This window comes from Simochromis diagramma, unplaced genomic scaffold, assembly GCF_900408965.1.
Source record: "Simochromis diagramma unplaced genomic scaffold, fSimDia1.1 OVJJ01000159.1, whole genome shotgun sequence".
Classification (NCBI taxonomy): domain Eukaryota; kingdom Metazoa; phylum Chordata; class Actinopteri; order Cichliformes; family Cichlidae; genus Simochromis; species Simochromis diagramma.
In genome coordinates, this window is record NW_024387197.1 from 3663465 (window position 1) to 3687141 (window position 23677).

At 42.8% G+C, this 23677-nt stretch overlaps 1 protein-coding gene across 2 annotated transcripts in view; it reads right to left on the reverse strand.

Annotated features, from left to right (window-relative positions):
- Positions 1-4513: 4513 nt before the first annotated feature.
- The window catches only part of npffr1l2 (neuropeptide FF receptor 1 like 2), an 88418-nt gene continuing 69254 nt past the window's right edge, over positions 4514-23677 (reverse strand). For both annotated transcript variants that reach the window (XM_040050129.1, XM_040050128.1), the window contains exons 3-4: positions 7732-7831; positions 4514-6240 (exon numbers count right to left, since the gene is read on the reverse strand). In XM_040050129.1, coding sequence (XP_039906063.1) covers positions 5235-6240; positions 7732-7831 — 1106 coding nt within the window. In that variant the 3' untranslated portion in view covers positions 4514-5234. The remainder of the gene's footprint in view (positions 6241-7731; positions 7832-23677) is intronic.

The window sequence follows — 23677 nt, forward strand, 5'->3', positions numbered from 1 at the left end:
GCAGGAGACGACATCTTTGATTGCAGAAAAAAAATCCAATTGCATAAAACAAGTCGTCAAGTTAGAGACCCTATCGCTCGCTTTAATTAATATTTAGTAAACACTTTCCTGAAGACTTTATGGTCTCAGTCCCTTGTTTTGAGTGTGAAATAATTCATCATGATGTTCATTTAGCTAATTATGGTCCCATTTAGAGAAAAGACAGGTGTACACACGGGTGTTCACAGACGCGGACTACACCTTTCTTGGCTGCTGCCTCAAAGCACATTGTGCGCTGTCTATCTTGCGTGCTGCACAATATCGTTTAATATTTAGTATCTACTGTTATCTACTGCTAGCTAGTTTATTGTGATGGTGCTGTTTTTTTTTATTATGTTGCTCTTTTTTTTTGTTTGCTTTCTCTTCTGTTTTTTTTTCTCCATACAGATGATCCAGGTGTTTTGTTTGTTTTTCTTTCTTTCTTCCCCCCTTTCTCACCGTCTCTTCTCCCCTTTGGTTTTCTTTCTCTCCCTCTCTTTCTTTCATTCTTTCTCCCTGTCCTATCCCCCAGTCATGTCTGTCCCATTTGTAGCAACTGAAAATAAAATAAATTCATAATTATAATAAAGGTCAATCAAATGGACCAATATGGCAAGGCCATGATGATCCACTTGGTAAAATAAATCCGCTTGGCATCTTTCTTGGCCTTAAGACAACAATTCTGATGGCTAAAGATCCAAACGGGACACAAAAAAAAAGAAAAAAAAAAAAAAGTGTAGTGAAGAGAAGATGTTTGGTGATGATGATGTCTTAAAGATCTAGGGAAGTCGAAACATAACATCCTTATTTTACCCGAACCTTTGCACAGTACAGCATGTGTAAAGATAAACTATCCTTATGTTGCATGCTGCTCTTTGGTTCAGGCTCCTGTGGACAACATTTATACAAGCACACATGTTTTTCTCCATATATTTCTATAATAATGGTGATATCTTTCTTGCTGTGGAGGATCACAACGCTTGCATATTTACTAGTTAAATACGTTGCTCTAAAATACATTCTTTTCAGATCAGACCGTCATCTGAAGGATTTAACAGTGGTATTTTTTAATATATCACAGTCTGTAACCAAGCACCTCTATTCTAAAAACAACACTAGATATTACAAGGTATTAACACTGGATAACAACATATGTTCTGAGTCATGAAATTAAGTGCTTGACTTAGTAACAGTAAGAAAAAAGTTTTGTGTTGAAATGAAATCTGATTGGTTTGTAAAAGTTTTTAAAATAATTTTTATAAGTCACATTAATGTAACAACCTTTGAGTTACCCCAAATCTTTGTTAAAGTGATGCCGAATATCACACACAAAAACCTCAGCTGTAAGCTTACAGCTTATTAGCCCCATGATGCTTTAGTGAGGACGTCTGAGGCTGCACATCACAACTTCGCCAGTAAATTCTCACTTTAATTTACTCCTATTAGTAAACTTTATCATCAACTTTGCTGGTGATTTTAACAGTTGCTTGCAAACTGGAAAATAATGAGTGAGGAATCACTATTAAACTATATGTGTTCTTACATAATCTTATGTGTTGTGACTGCACAGTGTTTAAAGGGGATCCAGTGATTTTAGTAATGTTTGTTTTTTCCATATAACATGGGGGAAAAAAGTTCTGCTCATATTTTAGCTTTATGCTCTCTTTCCAAACATATCTGCCAAAAATATAATTCAGTCAGGACAAAGATAATGAAAGAAGATTGATGTATTGATGACAGAACAGAAATTTACATGTAAAGTGACATAGACACTTTTAAATAGCAGAGCAACCAGAATATAACCAGATGGCAACCAACTGAGCCAAGTCCCCTACTTCAAAGAGGCGGGTTGCACACGGGTTGCAGATGAGTCTGCAGACCGATGCAAACTGATTGTAACATATTGTCTAAGTTAATAAATCAGACACCAGTTATTTGCAAACCTTAGCCAATCTGCAAGACTGCAGTTGTTTGGAGACAGGTTGGTTCCCACATGTCTGACTTGCTTTAACATCTGAGCAACAGCTGGTGGTAGAGTAGGTCATCTACCAATCAAAAGGTTGGGGGTTTGATTTCCAGCTCCTCCAGCCCATGTGTCGAAGGTTCCTCGGGCAAGATACTGAACCCTGAGTTGCCCTCATCAGAGTGTGAATGTCAGATAAGAAACGTCTTTAGATATAGATAAAAGCACTGTATGAGTGTGGCTGTGACTGGTGAATAAGACCAGTTGTAGTAGAAGTGCTCAAATTGGGTAGAAAGGTGCTATATTAGTACCCGTCCATTTATCATTTACCAAGCAGGCAACCCATTGTTACGGCCCTTGGCTTTGGAGGGAGTAAGACTGCCCTTTTGTTTATGCAAATCCAAGTGTGCTAGGACTCGTGGAGGATTGGTTACTGGGAGACCCGTTTAAAGTTTGAAATTAAAACCTTTTACTTTACTCAGTTTTGTGTGGGGGTCTTGTGTATGTTACTCCTCCCCTGACGCCTAGCAGAGGGGGTTGTAACATAAGTCACCTTTCTGTTGAAAGTGGTCGATTAGAGGCTGAGGGTTTTGCACACTCAAACTCAACCAGCTGGTTGCCTTAACTCTTGGCAACATTCATTGCAATGAATGGGCAACCAACAATTTTTGTGGTTACAAAGGACATATGTATATTTTTCAACTTAAGGTAATTTTTAGGTTACAAAGCCAATTTCTTCTAGCTACTTTCTGTGCGTAAAAATCAGTGGAAATCCCCTTTAAACTGAAATCTATAATTTCAGAAGAAATACCAGCTTTCCCCCAAGAAAAACAGAAATGCTATTTTGAGCAAGTAAAAGTCTTGAGGCGGCTTTTGTTGTGATTTGGCGCTATATAAATAAAATTGAATTGAATTGAATTAATCATTTTTAAATAATGGCCACAGCCAACAACCGTAATCATAACACCATTAAGTTATTTGCCCTGGAGCAGATAACAGCAGGAAACTAAAGTTAGCACATCTCACATTCACATTTTGTTCTATGCTGTTCGTTCCTATATAAACATCTAGCACGAAAAGGCACAACGAGAGTAATGCTGCATTTGTAATAAAGCGACTGACTGCAATGCTGTGGCGAGAGGTTTGCTGTGATTGCAGCAACACTGCATCACACTGTATTCAGTTTCCCTGTAAGAAAAATGTAAATATGAATCTGGCCCTGCGTCATTATTCATGAGTTTTTTGGGGGAGCTCCTCCTCTTTAATTGCTGCATTTTAGAGAAACCAAACCACGTGCAAAGAAATGCATGTTGGGTACTTTTGTCATCCACATTGGCAGTATCTCTCTCTCTCTGTTGTTTTACTTCAGATGTTGCGCAAATTGTGATTAGTACCATTTCTAGAACTCATTTTCTGTTCCACTTGTGTGATTTTATTTTAGTTCTTCAAACTCTGTCAGTATCATCTTCCTCCTCCCTCAATATATCTGTGGTTTCATTTAATATCACATTCACTTCATATTATTTCACTTAATTTGTGGACGTTCTAAGGTTACCCTGTAATTATAACAACTTCTATTTGTTTCACAGGGGGCACACGTTCTGCTCGGCTGGAAAATCATCAGTTGCCAAAGGCAGCTGATTAGAGCCTTTGATAGTGATTCATCCACGATCACCACTGTCAGCCTCGACAATCTAACATTCACATCTACCTACAAACAGTAATTGGCTTAAGTGTGTGGGGGCGTGCAAGCAGCTTTTTTTTCCTTTTACTTTTGTCTCCTGTGATGCAAAGTAGTTTTTTTAAGCATAACCGCAGTTTTTAGCACATTACGAGATACACGCTCCATCTTGTCTCTCTGACCACTATGGTCAGAGAGGCTTTACTAGCAACGATCACCAAGACTAACCACTGATTGGAAAATATTTGTAATGACTTTCTAATGAATAGAAAGCACTTCAGCATATTAGAATGAGATTATTAAATGGTATTTGTGCTTTTTTCATTCATCATTTTATGCCACTTAAATGTTTTAGAAGTTTCATAGTAGTTTGAGGTAGTTGACCAGTAGCTTCCAGTATGAATCTGAATTTGCTTACATTTGTACATTTGCATGATTGTGGAGGTAGCGTTTCGATTGTTCTTTAAAGGCAGTTTTTCAGTTACTGCTGGATGTCCTCCATTAAAATATTCACGTTTGCTAAGAGGTGCAAAACTAATACACTGATGAAGTGTTTTAGATATTTTGTGGTGTAGTTTGTCATTCATAATCATTCACTGACACCTATGCAGCATCCTTTATGCTACACTTTTCCCTCCATTTGATGCGATCTATCAAGATAATGTAATGTTTTATTCTCATGTACTGTTTACACAAAACCCTAGGCTACGTGGAACAAATTTCGTATCACAAGACGCAAAGCTGAGCTATATTAACTGCCAGATGATTGAATACAAAGGCTAACACAATATCTAATCTGTCTTAGTTTATCTTCCAATATTTTTTGGGGGTGTTTCTATTAATAAGGCTCATAGTGGTTTGTTTAAACATGTTAATTTTTACTCTGGTTGTTTTATCAGATGACTAATATTTGGCTGTTGTGCCATATCAGTTTTGGGATAAACAGGCTAAGTGTACAATGTGCAATGAAGAGCTGAAAAACTTTTTTGTAACAAAAATGTCTTTGTGTGCGCAGCACAAAGGCTGGATAATGAGATAAACAGACAGAAAAAAGGCTATTAGTCTAATTCCTATTTCAAATAAATAGAGACAAAATACCGACCAAGCCTTATGACGGCAAAGATCGTGCATGGATCTTAAATTAGGTCTGTATATTTAGCCTGCATAAATACTGGCATTGTTATCTTTTGATGTGGTCACATGTCTTTGTGGTTCCACACGTGATCAGCCAAACCTTTTGGTAGCAGGGCGAGGACAGACGACAGGACCTGCTTACCTTATTGGATGTTTGTGGTTCAGATACAGGAAAATAATATGAAAGTGACCAATATAGTCAGATTGTCTTTGGTTTATGGACTGTTAGAAGGGTTAGTTAGTCATACTGTTATTTTCATTTCAACTCCTAAAACTTATTTTAATTGTAGAAAATTAACATGTGTACTCTCTAACCATCATTTTAAAGTGTAACCATATTTAACCTGTGACATCAGATAGTTAATGACTGTCCTTCATGGGGCGGTAGTGTAACAGTATGGCTTTGTTTCGGGTTTCTCTTGCTAGCACTGTAATTATTCAGTTATCCCACACCTGATACGGTGAAATTGCCAGTGAACTAACTTTTTCTGATTCTTCTTCATTACTGCTTTTCTTATTGACAGCAGTCATTTCTAACTCTTGATCCATAAGTGCCCTTCCCGAGTGGACCACCGCACTCTCGACTCTCGCACTCCTATTCACCTCAGCCGTGTCATTCAACTTGTCGTCATTATGAACTCGATTTCTTAGTCCCAACACAAAATGGTTGTGATTAACAACTTCTCTAGAAACAGTACCTTCACAAGGTGCTTGCACAGACCTTCTTTTCCTCCTCCACCCAACAATTCTGCTCCACAGCTGGCTCTGCACAACGCAACAAAAAGGCCTGGACTTGCATATCGCCTCGAAGCCCCTCTTAAAATTCTCATTGTAGTAGCCATAGATGATGGGGTTGACGCTGGAGTTCGAGAAAGCTAGCCAGTGTGCGAAGGGGAAGATGTAGCTGGTCAGAAGGTCCAGCTGGTTCCCATCCAAGTCTGCATAGTCTGTTATCATCATGAGGGTCCAGAGAGGCAACCAGGACAACATGAAAAGCAAAGCTACCAGAATGAGCATCTTTATCACCTTTATCTTTTTCCTCGATACCCTCGGATGAGCGTGTCTCCTGCTTCCTTCCTGGACTGTAGCATTGGCCAGGTGCGGCTCCTTGTTTGCAAACACAGAAGAACACAGTTTGACTCCAATGCTTATGTACATCAGTGAGATTACTGTGAGGGGGAGCAGGTAGATGTGTGCAAACAAAACCACTGTGTAGACATTTCTCATCCGAGGGTTGGCAAAGTTTTCGTAGCAAGTGTACAAGGGCAATGTCTGATTGAAGTTGTTATTATATATCATGTAATGGAAAGGGACTTTCTCCACAGTCAGGGCAACTACAGCAGGACACATGAAGGCCACAGCTAACACCCAGATCGAGACGATGGCTAATTTGGCAACGAACACCGTCAGCTTGGGTCGTAGTGGGTACACAATACAGCGAAACCTGCAGTGGACAAGGAAACAAAAGAAGCATTGTTATGAATTAATGAAATAAACTTGTGGGTTTTCAGAGATAAATATCATAACTTGTTTAATTAATTTTTTTTTTTAACCCTGTGAGATAAATCCATTACATCACAACTGTTTTACAGGAAGAAGAAAAGAAAAAGTGTAAATTGTTTCCGATGTGTCATTCCTATGTAAAAAGTCTGTGGTTGTATATCAATTGCATTGAATTTTTTCACGTTTGTTAAAAAGTAGTTTCAGGTATGAAATGATTTCCTAGAGGTAGAGCATGCAATACTTTCAACTTCTGGCCAACAACTTTCTATTCCAAGGTAGTAGGCAACCTGTCTCAAACACTTGCGGTCTGACTTTTACCGACTGCAGTCTTTGTCAAACTGGCAAAGGTTTGCAAATAATTAGTGTTTAATTTAAAAACACAGACAGACTGTGTATTGCATTTGCACATTTTGCATTAGTCTGTGCAAAATAGCACAAGACACATCTCTCTGCAATATGGGACTTGACTCAACTGGCTGACTACTGGTTGCATTCTGGTTATTTCTATATGAAATCAAGATTGTCCTAAAAGCAGTGTCCATTTAATATTGCAGTTCAGTTGCTCTCCTGCAGAAACTGCATCATTGAGGAGGAATTTTAGAACTTCTTTTTCATATGTATGTCATTTTAGTTGGATTCTAGTTGGAGTAGCTAATTTGAATTTCTGTGAATGTAGATGACAACACTCATCTCAATTTTTGCTGATTTATAACAGTTAATTGATGTATTATCAGACAGATTTTATGTCATTTTGAACTTAACTCCATTCAGTCGCAGACCTATTATCAGACTGACTGCGTCTGCTTGCCATTTTGTTGTTGTCTTAATGCACCAAGGTCACGCTGAAGATGACAAATGAATATGAGTGGATGCAGATCTGATCTTCATTTTCAAAAAACCAAAAAACAAAACAGATTTCAAAGGCAACAGGATCACAAGTGCAAGTTCCTAGAGTGATCTTAGCAATAAGTGACAAAATAAAGCTGTTAAATATTTGGGTTTTTTGTCAGTCTGGGTATGGCTGGTTGGACTGTCCAACTTAAATGTATAAGTAAAAACAACGGCGTTCCCAGAAAGGTTCGGGTCCTCTGTAAAATGTAAAAATAAAACTGAACGCAGTGACTTGCAAATCTCACAAACTCACATTTTATTCACAGTATAACACAGAAAATGCATCAAATGCTTAAACTGAGACAATTTCACATTTAATGGAAAATATCAGCTAAATTTGATACACTTTTCATACCATCATTAGGCCAAAGGTGTATATTTGTCCGCTGCTGTTAGTAAATAGTATTGTTCTAAAATGAAATAGGAATAGAGCAAACATTGCACCACTATCAATATTAGAATTTTTATATATTTGTCCATTAATTATTTCACTGTTATTGTGTTATATTCCATCAAGAACCAAAGAACAATGTGCACTTACCTTTCAACAGCAATAGCCACAAGGGTGAAGACTGATGCAGACACTGACACCCCCTGCACAAAGCCGCTCATCTTACACACAGTGTTGGAGAAGGGCCAACCTGTTAAGAAAGTAACATCATTGACAATACAAGGAAATAACTGTCCCAGTGATTTTAGAAATCCTTAACATCAGTCTGATTATATTGCTGCAGGAAGAAAATTGAGGTTGGCAATCAGTTTTTAGACTCCACGCTGTACAATGTTGGACGATGCCATGTCTTTGTTGTCGAACGACAGTAGACACACAAATTGAGACATGGCATTTAGAATGGAAGACGTATCCGTTCACATTTTTCTTCCTTCCGCTTCACGGTGATTGTTTCATTTTTCAGCGGCAGCAGAAACAGAGTCTTCAAACACAGCTGACAGCGTGACTATAGCCTCCCAATTTCTTTTCTATGATGAACGGCAAATTGCTCGAATTGAGCGTGATGGGATTGTAGCAGTGGGCTGGTGTGCTGAAAAAATTTGAAATCAATTGACAGTGACCTCGGGGTGTTGGAAAATTGCAGCTCTATAGGCAAACATTTCCTGTCAAATAATACTGTACCTTCCTCACTCCATTGCACACCATCAGACAGAGGACGTGTGAGATGCTAAAATACCTCTATATGATTATGGATTACAACAGTGCATAATAATGTTGATACTTTTCCAGCATTGTATGTAATTTCTGCAGGACAAATAAGCAGGTGAAATTTCTGAGTTCAAGCAAAGCTGCATTTTCTCCCTGCAGAAACTTGCTGTGACTAAGAATCCATGTGTAAGAATGATCATTAGAGCTTATAGGCTGAAAATCCCAAAGTGCTAAAAATTAAAACAAGAAAACACAAACAAAAGATTTTGTAAGAAAAAAACCCTTAGGGACAAAAAGGTGCGACAGAGGACAAAATATAAAAGAAACTCCAGTCAGAATCAGAATCAGAATCAGAATCAGAAAGGGTTTATTGCCAGATGTTGAGGGGGTTTACAACATTAGGAAATTGCTGCGGTGCTTCAGTGCAACATACTGTCATAAAAATATAAAAATAAGAATAAGAATTAAAAGTGCTAAGTGGATAGATATATACATGATATATACATGAGTGCAGGTGGTGATCAGTGCCAAACATGGAATGATGCAGTGAACACAGCGTAGGGTCATGTGTTAGTGGTGGGAACAGTCATATGGTTATTGTTCATGTGTCCGACAGCAGAGGGGAAGAAACTGTTCTTATGGCGAGAGGTTCTGGTGCGAATGGACCGGAGCCTCCTGCCTGAGGGGAGCAGGTCAAACAGACTGTGTCCAGGGTGAGAAGGGTCAGCTGAGATCTGAGCTGCACGCCGCAGTGTCCTGGAGGTGTACAGGTCCTGCAGAGATGGGAGTCTGCAGCCAATCACCTTCTCAGCAGAGCGCACAACACGCTGCAGTCTCTGTTTGTCCCTGATAGTGGCTCCAGCGTACCACACAGTGATGGAGGAGGTGAGGATGGACTCGATGATTGCAGTGTAGAACTGCATCATCGTCCGTGTTGGCAGGTTGAATTTCTTCAGCTGCCTCAGGAAGTACATCCTCTGCTGGGCTTTTTTAATGACGGAAGTGATGGTGGGCTCCCACTTCAGGTCCTGGGTGATGGTGGTACCCAGGAAGCGGAACGAGTCCACAGAGGTGATGGGGGTGTCAGTCAGGATGATGGGGGGGAGTGGAGCTGTGTGCTTCCTGAAGTCCACAGTAATCTCCACTGTCTTCTGGGCATTCAGCACCAGGTTGTTGTGGCTGCACCAGGACACCAGACGTTCAACCTCCCTCCTGTAGGCAGACTCATCCCCGTCCGAGATGAGTCCGATAACGGTGGTGTCATCTGCAAACTTGATTAGCTTGACAGACTGGTGGGTGGAGGTGCAGCAGTTGGTGTACAGGGAGAAGAGCAGAGGAGAAAGAACACAGCCCTGAGGGGAGCCGGTGCTGATGGTCCGGGAGTCCGAGACATTCTTTCCCAGCCTCACATGCTGCTTCCTGTCCGTCAGGAAGTCAGTGATCCACCGGCAGATGGGATCAGGCACATTCATCTGGGAAAGCTTGCCTTGGAGATGGTCTGGAAGGATGGTGTTGAAGGCAGAGCTGAAGTCCACAAACAGGATCCTGGCGTAGGTTCCTGGGGAGTCCAGATGCTGCAGGATGAAGTGTAGGGCCATGTTGATGGCGTCATCTACAGACCTGTTGGCTCTATATGCAAACTGCAGGGGGTCCAGGAGGGGGGCCGTGAGGGTCTTGAGATGGGAGAGAACTAGGCGCTCAAATGACTTCATGACCACAGATGTCAGAGCCACGGGTCTGTAGTCATTTAGTCCAGTGATCCTAGGTTTCTTGGGGACAGGGATTATGGTGGAGGACTTGAAGCAGGCAGGCACATGACATGCCTGCAGTGAGGAGTTGAAAATGCCAGAAAACACTGGGGCCAGCTCGTTTGCACAGTGTCTGAGGGTGGCAGGAGACACACCGTCTGGGCCGGGAGCTTTTCGAGCATTCAGATTCTTAAACTGCTTCCTCACATCTGCTTCATGAATATGAAGAGTTGTGGTGGGAGGAGGTGGTGTGAAATCCTCTTTTGTGTGGGGTGAGGAGGGGGGTGTTGCAGGTGAAGTGATTGAAGGTGGTGATGGCTCTATGGAGGGGGGAGAGGTGGGGGAATGAGTGTCCAAAGTGTCTCTATTGTTGGGGCCGTTGGAGGTGTGAAGGCTGCCTGATGGCTCGTCAAAACGGCAGCAGAAGTCGTTGAGGGTGTTGGCCAAGAGCAAGTCGTCAGTGGAGTGGGGGGTTTTAGGCTTGTAGTTGGTGATATTCCTAAAACCTTTCCACACAGAGGCCGAGTCATTCTCTGAGATCTGCTGCTGCATCTTCTCAGAGTGCTGATGTTTAGCAATGTCTACTTCTTTAGTGAACCTGTACTTGGCCTCTCTGTAGCAGTCCCTGTCTCCGCTTCTGAACGCCTTACTCTTTTCCAGCCACAGCTTTTTGAGTTTAGGAGTAAACCAGGGTTTGTCATTGTTATAACTCACCCTGGTGCGTGATGGCACAATGCTGTCCTCACAGAAGTGGATATAGGAGGTGACAGTGTCCGTAAACTCGTCCAAGCTGTTAGAAGCAGCCTTCATTGTGTCCCAGTCTGTAGACTCCAAACACGTGCGAAGCTCCTCCACAGCCTCGTTGCTCCACAGTTTTTTAGTCCTCACGACAGGTTTGGAGAGCTTCAGCCTCTGTCTGTACGCGGGGATTAGGTGGATCATGACGTGATCAGAGAGTCCGAGTGAAGCACGCGGCACCGCACGATAGGCCCCGCTGATCGTGCTGTAACAGTGGTCTAATGTCCTCTCCTCTCTGGTCGGGCATTTAATATACTGCTTGTATTTGGGAAGCTCATGGCTCAGATTGGCTTTGTTAAAGTCCCCAAGAGCAATGATGAGAGAGTCCGGGAATGTCCGCTCCATGTGCAGTATCTGCTCCGCGAGTGCGCACTGAGCTGCCTGCGCATCTGCGTCTGGCGGGATGTAAACAGCGGCCAGGATGAATGAAGCAAACTCCCGCGGAGAATAAAACGGTTTGCAGTGAATGAAAAGGTATTCCAGAGAGGAAGAGCAGTGCTGAGCAATCACTGTTACATCTGTGCACCAGCCACTATTAATGTAGAAGCAGACACCTCCACCTTTGGTCTTACCAGAGAGAGCGGCCTGCCGGTCAGCGCGCAGCAGATGAAAGCCCTCCAGCTTGAGCGCGCTGTCCGGGATGTCCTCACAGAGCCACGTCTCCGTAAAACATAACACACAGGAGGAGGCAAAGTCTCTGTTCATGCTTCTCATCAGGGCCAGTTCGTCTGTCTTATTCCTGAGTGATCGTACATTAGAAAGGAAGATCCCAGGAAGAGCGGTTCGCAGTCCGCGTCTCCTCAAACGCACGAGTGCGCCGGCTCGCTTCCCTCTCTTTCGGCGTCTCGCTTTCCTGGTCAGGGTCAGCAGTAAATCTGCCGCAGATGCGACAAATATTGGAAATAAATCCACAGGCGTTGTAGTCCTGTAGTTAAGGAGCTCTTCTCTGGTGTACGAATATCCAGAGGAGTGCCCAGACACAGAAGAAATGCACAAAAACAAAACAAAAGTAACGCACTGAAGCACCAGGGCGACCATCCGCGGCGCCATCTTGGTTTTCACCAGTCAGCATTGTGAAATGCCTAGAAAGGATTTTTATTGTGAATTTAGGGGTTCACTGGCTTCTCCATCAGACCTCTTAACATAAGTTCATCATTTATCACTTTTTCCTCGGGTCATTTAATAATCAACACCAGAAACCAATCGCCCTAGATTCAACATACAGAATGAAACTTCTTCTCTGGACCAGAGCTCATTTAAAATGGACTGAGACAAAGTTGGAAACTGTTCTGCTGTCAGACGAATCAAAATTTTTAAATTCGTTTTGGAGAACACGAATGTCACGTCCTCCAAACAAAAGAGGGGAGGGACTGTCTGTTATCAGCAGATTTCAAAACCCTGCATGTCTGATGGTATGGGGGTGCATCAGTGTCTATGAAAACCACAGCTTGCACATCTGGAAAGGCACCATCAGTGATGAAAGGTACTGTATATAAAGGTTTAAAGCAACATATGCTCCCACCCAGAACACTAAACTGCATTCTACAGCTATTGCAGCAGCATCGCCTCATATAAGAAGAGTCTGGGTGCTGAACTGACCTACCTGCAGTCCAGACAGAGCAGCTAGAATCCTACAGTACTGATTGAATTGAATGGATTGTTGTTAAAAGAAGATGGCATGGTCCCTACAGTGTGATGCTACCATGAGCTGGCATTTTGTATAGCAAAATGGCTCAATTTAAACACTTATATGTTTTCAGTTGTGTTGCGTTTCGGGTCCCAACTTTGGAATTGTGGATGGAGTTGGAGTTGTATGATAATAATAATTATAATAATGGCAATTCTTTACTGTATTCTCCCGATGGTTCTTGCACAGAGCTCACTGAGCTGGCACCCACACGTTCTACCTTTTGTCACTTCACCATCTGTACATTTAAATTATTGTGAGCAGCCCTAAAATAAAGACAATGACATCAATAGCATGGTTCATCCTCATTACCATATCATGAGACAAGTTCAGCCAATTCCATTCTGTTCAGTTCAAATTTATTTACATAGTGTCAAATCACAACAACTGTTGCCTCGAGGTGCTTTAAATTCTATATCGCAAGGTAAAGACCCTAAAATATTAGAAAGAAGACCCCCAGGAATCAGACGGAATGAAAAGAAAATGTTGATTGCTGCTATCAGTTCAGCATCTTGTGAAATAATCAGTCAGACTGCTGTAAAATTTAAAAATAAAACCCGCAGTAAAACTTGCATCTTGCTGTTTGGTGGTGGACACTGCTAGAGGACTAAAGACCCATCGATCAGCAGGCTCATTGCTATGCATCTCCATTCACAAGGTGCTTTGCAAAGTCTTTTTATGGTTAAATGCCATGCAGAGCGTGAAATAGGGATCCACATATGCATTTAATTTATAAAGGGGAATTGTCTGCAGTTTATATAAACCTGATTATCCTTTGACACACAGATTTTAGTCTCTGTGCATCATCAGAGTCACTGTCACACACCATTGCAACCAAACCACTACAGGAGGGGCTCAATCTCTCATAGTATAAAACACAGAGGACAGACACTGAGTCACACTAGGCTGCACGGACAACATACTCGCTGTTGGTTTACGTTGATTCACAGCATATTGCTATGTGCTTAAAGTGAAATGCTTATGAAAAACAAAAACTTTTCACATGGTGATGATTTATCACCGTGTTTGACACTGGTTTTAAAGGCATCTATAGTATTGTGTGCGATACAAACCTGTAGTAGATGGAGAATTTCATTATTTTCATTCATGGTTATTCATGCTTTTATTTCATCTCGCTTAGATTATTGTAACACTCTTTTTCTTTGTTTGAGCAAAAGGAATCTTGACCGTCTCCAGTTAGTCCAGAATGCTGCTGCAAGGCTTTTAACAAAGACACGAAAAAGAGAGCATATTACACCAGTGTTACGTTCATTACACTGGCTTCCAGTACATTTTAGAATTCATTTTACAATCTTGGTACTGACGGAATGCTCTCCCTCCATCATTACATTGCCTTGACTGTATTTATTCTTTTAAAAAGCAGCTTAAGACTCATTTATTTAGATTGGCTTTTAATTAGATTTGTACTGTCTTCCGTGGAGGAAGCAGAGTCTGTGGATGAGAGAAGGGTCCGGCTGCAGCCACCGGGGAGCACCATATCCGGTCGTTAGATGATGACGTGACGAATCCTACTTCCGGGCCTAAAGTAGTCTGAGTTTAACTCAATTTTGTTGTAATTTCTACTCATAGTTGTATGAATCCAATTATAACGCAAAGGTTGCTACCAAATTAATTGACTCTGTAAACAATGTTGAAATGATTAAAAGTGCTGATAGGCTTTTTTGTGACAGTCCAATTACTGAAAAAGAGATATTGACATTTATTGAATTTCTTAAAAACAACAAATCTCCAGGCACAGATGGGCTGGTGGCTGAATTCTATAAATCATTTTCTTCTCAGCTTGCACCTTTTTTGTTGCAGGTTTATAATGAAAGTATTGAAAGGGGCACTCTTCCTCCCAGCCTTACTCAAGGACTTATTACTTTAATTCCCAAACCTAAGAAGGACCTACTTTTTATAGACAACTGGAGACCAATAAGCCTCCTAAATAATGATTATAAAATATTAGCTCTATTGCTAGCTAGAAGAATTAAATATATATTTGGATGATATTGTAGATGAGACACAGTCTGGTTTTATGACAAACAGGCACATCTCCAATAATATTAGACTGGTCTTGGATATTCTGGACTACTCAGCATTAATATCTGATGACTCATTTATCCTTCTCCTGGACTTCTATAAAGCCTTTGACTCAATTGAGCGGAGCATGAATTTATATTTCTTACACTTCAGAAATTTGGTTTTGGTGATATCTTCTGCAGAGCTATCAAAACTCTGTATTCCAATGCTAATAGTTCTATTAGAATGAAAAATGGCACCACTTCTCGTTTTAGTCTTAATCGAGGTGTACGCCAAGGTTGCCCGATTAGCCCTTTTTTTTTTTTTTTACTTTGCACCCAAATTCTTGCCTCTCATATTTCAAATAGCACTGTGAAAGGTATAAATATTGCAAACAGCGAGACTGTCATCAGTCAATTGGCAGATGATACCACAATTTTTCTTAAAAATGCCAGCCAAGTGCCAATTGCTTTACATGTAATAGGGGATTTCTCAAAAGGGTCTGGATTGGTCCTAAACTTAAATAAATGTCAATTATTACCTGTCAAAGAGTGTAATGTTCAGAGTATTTGTAATATAACAGTTAAAAATGAAGCAACATATTTAGGTCTGATTATCTGCAAAGATCCAAAAGACAGAATTTTACTAAATTTTCCCCCAATTATTAAAAAATCTCAAACCAATTTAAATCAATGGTTGCAGAGAGATTTAATTTAAGAGGGAGGGTATTGCTCTCAAAAGCAGAAGGTCTGTCTCGACTGACTTATGCGGCAATTTCTCTGCATGTGGACGGCAAAACTTGTAAGGATATTGACCGAATGCTCTTCAACTTCCTCTGGAAAAACGGGACACATTACATCAGAAAAAGTGTATTGATGAATGACTATGAACACGGTGGTCTCAATGTTTTGGATTTTACTACTCTAGGTGTAACCCGGGTTAAAAAGATGCATAAATAGTAAAAGATAAGTGAAGTCTGAGAATATAAATATCAAAGAGTTCATTTATTTAAATTTTCTTGTTTATTAAAAAGGTAAAAGTTCATGTAAAATGATTAAAAACATGTTTGCATTGTTTAAAATAAGTTATCTTTCTTTTCTTGTGAATTGTTTGTGAGAACTGTAATTTCCTATGGGGATAAGGTCTGTGAAGGTAACACAGGGTGGAGAAGGAAAAAGAGAAAAAGAGGAGAGCGCGAGAGGAGAGAGCGGTGGTGCGTGAGTTACACTGAGCATCTGGAGAAGTTAGCTTGTTTTTATGTACTAGTAGTAAGTGTGTTTTGACTTTTCGGACAGATAAGTCACAGTGTCGGTAAGCTAGTGACATAACACGTAAAGTTTCAGCGTGAGTCTGCTGGACTGTGTGCTTTGTTTCTTGCGGCCGTGCACGCATTAAGTTAAAGTGAGGCTAACCCAGCCGTTCGCTAATAAGGACTACTGTAGGCTGCCGTTTCGCTAAAGTTGTGGAACGTAACAAGCTGCAGAGGATCGTTACCGAACTGGATAACGACGGACACACCCCAGATAGTCACTCTGAGTGCCCGCGTCACTCAGAGTACCTCTGGCAACGTGGGAAGCTAAAACAGGTAGCTTGTGGAGCACGTGGAGATCACGGACCTTCCTCATCTTTGTGCTACTGCATTCAGAGCGGAGTGTTTCTGAAGGAGCTGAAGACAACTTGTTGCCTGGATTAAGCTGGTGGGAATTGCACGTTTCACAAGGTACTGAGTTTATTTATTTATTTTTTGCTCGTTGAGTGAAGAACTTCCGGTTGGGAGATCGTTTTGGATTTATACTGGAACAATACAGGCCTGCAACGTAGGGTTTATCTCTGCCGGCTTTAGGTTTAGTTTGGGACTATAATTGTTTTATCATTGGTGGTTTACACTGTATATGTGGAGGTTCTGTGTACAGTGTGTAAATTGCTGTGTGTGTTTTTTTCAGTTTGCCGGAATACTGAAATCTGCCATTTTATTATTTTCTTGTTTTCATTGTTTGGTAAATTAAAGGAGGGTTGCAATGCTCTACTTTACATGGTGTATGACATGATTTACTGCACTATAGACACTAGTGTTAATTTTCGCGTGTAGTGCTACTGGTAAGGAATAAGCTTCATTGATCCCAGAAACAAAAGAGAAGTTAATTTAAAAACATCGTACGAGAGTACACTAGAAAAAGAACCCAAAGCCCATTTATTTAATGGTATTGAGTAAATGAGGGCTACATAAAATGGAGGCACCGCTGGGATGTTTTTGGGTCTCATAGAAGTATTAAAGGAGCCACACGCTAAAAAAAAAAAAAAAAAGAGTTAAAAGTTAACCTACAGTAGCTTGTTTACATTTCTTAGTATTTTTGGCTATTATGAGTATGGCAGACCACACCGGGCTTGCTGCAGAGCTGAAGAGGTGGTGTCGGGGTGAAGGTTTGGAGGAAGCTAAAGCACTCTTGGTTTTGGTTCCAGAAGAAGTGGAAATAGCCCAGATAGAAGAAACCTTGGAGACTATTAAGTGTCTAGGACGAGTCCGGGTTAGAGGGCGCTTGTTCCACACCCCCTTGAGCTGCCTAATGGTTCTCTGCGAGTGCAAACAACGTATACCTAAAGATAATGCACCCAAGGAAGTGCTGGACCAGCACAGTGGTGAGAAATGGCCGATAGTGACTCTTAATGAATGTGCAGCTCCTGACGATTTTGCTGTGAAGTTGAAGAGTCTCTTAGACACTGAGGGTAGGACTATGGAAGACATACAAAGCTTATTTCTCAGCTTTGCTCCTCCGCAGCCCAGCTCTGATCCTTCCATAAACTCCACTGAGTCTGTCTTGCAAGCGGTTGGTGATTTTTTGGAGAAGGCACGTAAACCACAAGCTGAAGGTGGTTATCGGCGTTTGAGGCTGTTTTCAGGGAACTTACCAGTTCCCCCTAGTGAAGACCCCTTTGACCATTGGCTTGAGCAGGCACGGCTCATGGTAGAGGAAAGTGACTGTACAGACAAGGAGAAAAGGCGCAGGCTGATGGAAAGTTTAAAGGGGCCGGCGTTGGAGATTGCCAAATCGGTCCGTGAGTCAGACCCTGAGGCAGGCCCTGTTGAATACCTGGAGGCTTTGGAAAGCGCCTTTGGCAGTGCTGAGTCTGGGGATGATCTCTATTTTGCTTTCCGCTTAATGCAGCAACAACCAAGTGAAAAACTGTCTGATTTTCTGAGGCGTCTGGAGAGGGCCCTCAGTAAAGTTGTTCAGAGAGGAGGATTTCCAGCTTCTAGCAAAGACAAAGCTCGCCTAGAACAACTTCTGAGAGGGGCTGTTGTTTCCGATCTCATGCTAATTAATCTGCGCCTGAGAGAGAGAAAGTCCAAACCCCCAACTTTCCTCCAACTCTTAAGTGAGATTCGCAAAGAGGAAGAGTATGAGGCATCAAGGAGGAAACTAAATACCTCAGTCCAGCATGTACAGACAAAACCTTTAGGGACTGACAATACAGAAATACAAAGTCTCAAAGCTGAAGTTAAAGAGCTTAAGGCCAAGTTAGCCACCTGCATGACTAAGTCCCCTGATGTCAAAGAGAAAGACTCGTCCTCAGTGCAGTCAAGTGAGCCCAGTGACACCAAGGAACTGGCTGCTTTGAAAAAACAAGTGAAAAGACTGCAGCAGAAAGTAGCCCAAAGAGATACTGTTCCAGACTGCTCTTTAAAATTGGCTACCATGGCAGCAGTAGAGGCTAACTCAAAGACGAGGACCCCTTACCAGAATAGAACGCCTTTGGATGAGCAGTTCTGTTACCGTTGTGGGGAAAAGGGACATTTTGTCGCAAAGTGTCAAAATCCTGAAAATCAGAGCAAAGTTATTCGAAAGCTCATCCAAACTGTCAAGACACTGAAAGAAAGTTCAGGTACTTCAACAAGTAATGCCCCTGACACTGACTGTCATGTCAAGCAGGGTCTTCTGACTTCTCCCACCCCAGCTGGAATTCCGGAGGGACTGATTGGGCCCCCAAGTATTGTGCCACTTAAAGTGAATGGACAGCCCTGTGATGCCTTATTTGACAGTGGATCACAGGTCACCATAATATTCGAGTCCTGGTACAAAGCCCATCTGCCTTCCACCCCAGTGCATCCAGTCACTGGTCTCAACATTTGGGGTTTAAGTGAGTCCAATGTCAGTTACCCCTACCTTGGCTATGTTGTGGTAGATGTTGAGTACCCGGCTGAAGTGACTGGCACCAAACACACAGTACCTGTCCTTGCCCTGATCTGTCCAAGCCCAAAAGAAGAGCAGATTCCTGTCATTGTTGGCACTAACACCAGCCATGTCCGCAATTTGGTACAGGAATGCAGAAAAGAGGGGCGTGACATAACCAAAAGCCTGGGCATCCAAATTCACAGGGAGTCGCTACCCACTTTCACAGACTCCATCACCCTAGGCTCTCAAGATGACCAGGTTGGCTGTGTGACTTGGCAGGGTTCAAATCCCTTGTCCTTACCCCCTGGAAAAGACTTGCAAATAACTTGCAAAGTTCATTTTCAGCAGACAGTTGGCAAAGAGATCTTGATGTTTGACTCTTCTCCCTTAGCTCCTCTGCCGGGTGATGTCCTGCTTCAACCCATGGTTGTGCCCGCCAATGCGGTACAAGTTAACAGCTTCAGGATCCTGGTGCAGAACCAGTCCGCCAGGGAAACCATTATCCCGGTTGGAACAGTCATGGGTCACCTTTATCGCACCGAAAGCGTCATCTCCATGCCAAACAAAGAACCAGAGACGACAGCATTTGACAGCAGCCAGATCGACTTTGGTGACTCTCCTGTGCCTGAAGAGTGGAAGGACCGGCTTAGACAGAAACTAGCGGAACGCTCCCACGTCTTCTCAGTCCATGAATGGGACGTTGGCCTTGCAAAAGAGGTGGAGCACACCATCCGCCTGGCTGACACAAGACCTTTTCGGCAAAGATCACGTCGACTGGCACCTGCAGACATAGAGGATGTAAGAAAACATCTGCAAGAGTTACTCTGTGCCGGCATCATTAAAGAATCCCGTAGCCCCTATGCCTCACCAATTGTAATAGTTAGAAAGAAAAATGGCACCATACGGATGTGCATAGACTACAGGCTCCTTAACAGTCGGACCGTGCCAGACCAGTACACGACCCCCTGCATTGACGAAGCACTGGATTCTTTGTCTGGGAGCAAATGGTTCACAGTGCTGGATCTGCGTAGTGGATACTACCAGATTCCAATGGCAGAGGAAGATAAAGAGAAGACGGCGTTCATCTGTCCCCTAGGCTTTTTCCAATTTGAGAGAATGCCGCAGGGAATAACAGGAGCGCCTGCGACTTTCCAGCGTCTAATGGAAAAAACAGTCGGAGACATGAACCTCCTCCAAGTCCTGGTTTACTTGGACGACTTGATTGTTTTCGGAAAGTCCCTGGAGGAACATGAAGAGCGGCTCATTAAAGTCCTAGATCGTCTTGGAGAAGCAGGACTAAAGATCTCCCTGGACAAATGCCAGTTTTGTCAGCCACAGGTGAAGTACCTCGGGCATATTGTGTCTGCCCAAGGTGTCTCTCCTGATCCGCAGAAGATTGAGGCTGTTACCACCTGGCCTCAGCCCCATGACCTAAAGTCTCTGAGATCGTTCTTAGGTTTCTGCGGATACTATAGGCGATTCATTGCTAACTATGCTGCCATTGTGAGACCTCTCACTGAACTGACCAAAGGCTATGCTCCGACACAAAAGAGCAAGAAAAAGAGTCCAGACATCAACAAGTCCTACTTGAAAGAGTCAGAACCCTTTGGAGATCGGTGGGATGACTCCTGCAGCCAAGCCTTTCAGCAGATCATCCACTGCCTAACCCATGCACCGGTATTAGCCTTCGCTGATCCTACCAAGCCCTATGAGCTCCACGTGGACACAAGCTTCAAAGGATTGGGGGCTGTCCTATACCAGCTACAAGAAGGGGACCTAAGGCCAGTTGCATTTGCCAGCAGGAAGTTAAGTCAGGCTGAGAAGAGGTACCCCATACATCAGCTGGAGTTCCTGTCATTAAAGTGGGCTGTGGTTGATCGCTTTCATGACTATCTGTATGGGGCGCGCTTTACAGTGCGAACAGATAATAACCCCTTGACTTATGTTCTGTCTACGGCAAAGCTCAATGCCGTGGGACACAGATGGTTAGCTGCTTTGTCCACATATGACTTTGATGTCCATTACAGACCAGGCAAGCATAACATAGATGCAGACATCCTCTCCAGAAACTTTGACACTGATGCTGAATGGGAGACTATACCAGAGGCAGCTGTTAAATCCATCTGCAAAAGAGTACAAGTTTCAGAAAGCCCAGGGTGTCCCACCAGATGTGTCGACCAAACCGGGGCTTCCCCGGAATGCATCCCTGACATCTATGCATTTCCTCTTACAATGGAGTTACAGTCACTGGAACACATCTCAAAAGCTGATCTCGCTAAGGCACAGAAAGAGGATTCAGTCATTGGTCCAGCGGTCAAAGCTGTCCAACAGAATTTATGGACAGGCAACAGTCCGGAGCTGTCGCTCCTAAAAAGAGAGAAAGATAAGCTGACCCTGCTGAGTGACGGTCTGCTCTATCGCATCACCAAACGTCACTCAGGGGAGGAGGTCCATCAGCTAGTCCTGCCAAAGGTGTATCATAATGTTGTGTTGAGATCAGTACACAATGACTCAGGACACCTGGGCATAGAGAGAACTCTGGATTTACTCCGTCGAAGGTTCTACTGGCCAAGAATGTTGCAGGACACTGAGGACCATATCAAAAGTTGTGGTGAATGCATAACACGCAAGACTCCTGCCCAGAGAGCCGCACCGCTTCACCAGATCTCCAGCAGTGGACCTATGGATCTGGTGTGCATTGACTTTCTCGCAATGGAGACGGATTCCAAGGGCATGAGAAATGTTTTAGTGGTCACAGATCACTTCACGCGCTACGCCCAGGCATTCCCGACCAAGAATCAGACGTCTCAAACAGTGGCCAAAATCCTAGTGGATAAGTTTTTCGTCCACTATGGTCTTCCAGCTCGTATCCATTCAGACCAGGGGCGAGACTTTGAGAGTCGTCTGATCAAAGACTTGTCGAGGAACATGGGGATACGGAAGTCGCGCACTACTCCGTATCATCCGCAAGGAGACCCTCAGCCAGAGCGGTTCAATCGAACGCTGCTTTCAATGTTGGGTACTCTAAGCACAGAAAAGAAACGTCAGTGGAGCCAGCATGTCCCTTATTTGGTCCATGCTTATAACAGTACAAAATGTGATGCAACTGGTTTTTCGCCATACTTCCTAATGTTTGGCCGTGAAGCCAGACTGCCAGTGGACTTGTGCTTTGGGACCACAATTGACAAAGCTGAGGAAAGTCACTCACGCTATGTGTCAAAGCTTAAAGAAGATCTCCGTCAAGCCTACAAGCTAGCATCCGAGACGGCAGACAAAGTCCATCAGAAGAACAAAAAGGGCTATGACAAGAGAGTTTGTTTCCAGTCTCTAGAGATAGGAGACAGAGTCCTACTGAAGAACTGGGGTCTCAAAGGGAAGCACAAGTTGCAAACAAGATGGAGTCCAATACCTTACCAAGTTGTTGGAAAAATGCCCAACCTTCCTGTCTACCAACTAAAGAAAGAGAATGGGAGTGGTCGTCTGAAAACAATCCACAGAGACCATATCCTTCCTATTGGCCAACATGTGAAATTGCCAATCCCTGAAGAAAGCAATAACTGTTGTGACAGACAAAAACCAAAGGGCAAGAAACCAAAGCAGGCCACAGTTGCGTCTGACCCTCAGCTGTCACAGGATTCTGATTCGTCCTCAGAGAGTGAATACTATGAGCCTCAGAGATACCACTGCACTCAAGAAAGAGTGAGAGAAGCATTAAGACAGACTCTTAGATCTCAAGCAGTGCCACAAGAGGATTGCGCAAGTGACCAGGATGATGTCAGTGATGAAACTGATTCTGATCAGCGCAGTGAAAAGGAGGAACTGCCACTGGAGGATGAAGACGTTAATCGGGACAGTGAGACTGAGCCCGACCACATGGTGGATATTCAGGAGGAGTCTGACCAAAATGAAGAAGATGATCAAGATTCTGCCCCAGAACCTGATCTGGATCCCAGAACAGCCCGGTCTGCCAAAACTCAGAAACCAAATACACACTGTAATTTGTTGGGTGACACTCCTAAACTAAGGCCTAAGAGACAGATTAAACCAGTAGTTCGTTTAACCTATGATGAGCCAGGAAAAGCTAAAGATCAGCCTATCACTATTATACATAGAGGGGTTGTTATCACTATAGGCAAAGACTAAGAGCCATAGTATGTAAAAATGTCATCCTACTTCCCAAGTTCTTGTAGTTCCTTGGTAGTCTGTTGAGGACACCAGACATTTAGTGGGGGGAGGGTGTAACCCGGGTTAAAAAGATGCATAAATAGTAAAAGATAAGTGAAGTCTGAGAATATAAATATCAAAGAGTTCATTTATTTAAATTTTCTTGTTTATTAAAAAGGTAAAAGTTCATGTAAAATGATTAAAAACATGTTTGCATTGTTTAAAATAAGTTATCTTTCTTTTCTTGTGAATTGTTTGTGAGAACTGTAATTTCCTATGGGGATAAGGTCTGTGAAGGTAACACAGGGTGGAGAAGGAAAAAGAGAAAAAGAGGAGAGCGCGAGAGGAGAGAGCGGTGGTGCGTGAGTTACACTGAGCATCTGGAGAAGTTAGCTTGTTTTTATGTACTAGTAGTAAGTGTGTTTTGACTTTTCGGACAGATAAGTCACAGTGTCGGTAAGCTAGTGACATAACACGTAAAGTTTCAGCGTGAGTCTGCTGGACTGTGTGCTTTGTTTCTTGCGGCCGTGCACGCATTAAGTTAAAGTGAGGCTAACCCAGCCGTTCGCTAATAAGGACTACTGTAGGCTGCCGTTTCGCTAAAGTTGTGGAACGTAACAAGCTGCAGAGGATCGTTACCGAACTGGATAACGACGGACACACCCCAGATAGTCACTCTGAGTGCCCGCGTCACTCAGAGTACCTCTGGCAACGTGGGAAGCTAAAACAGGTAGCTT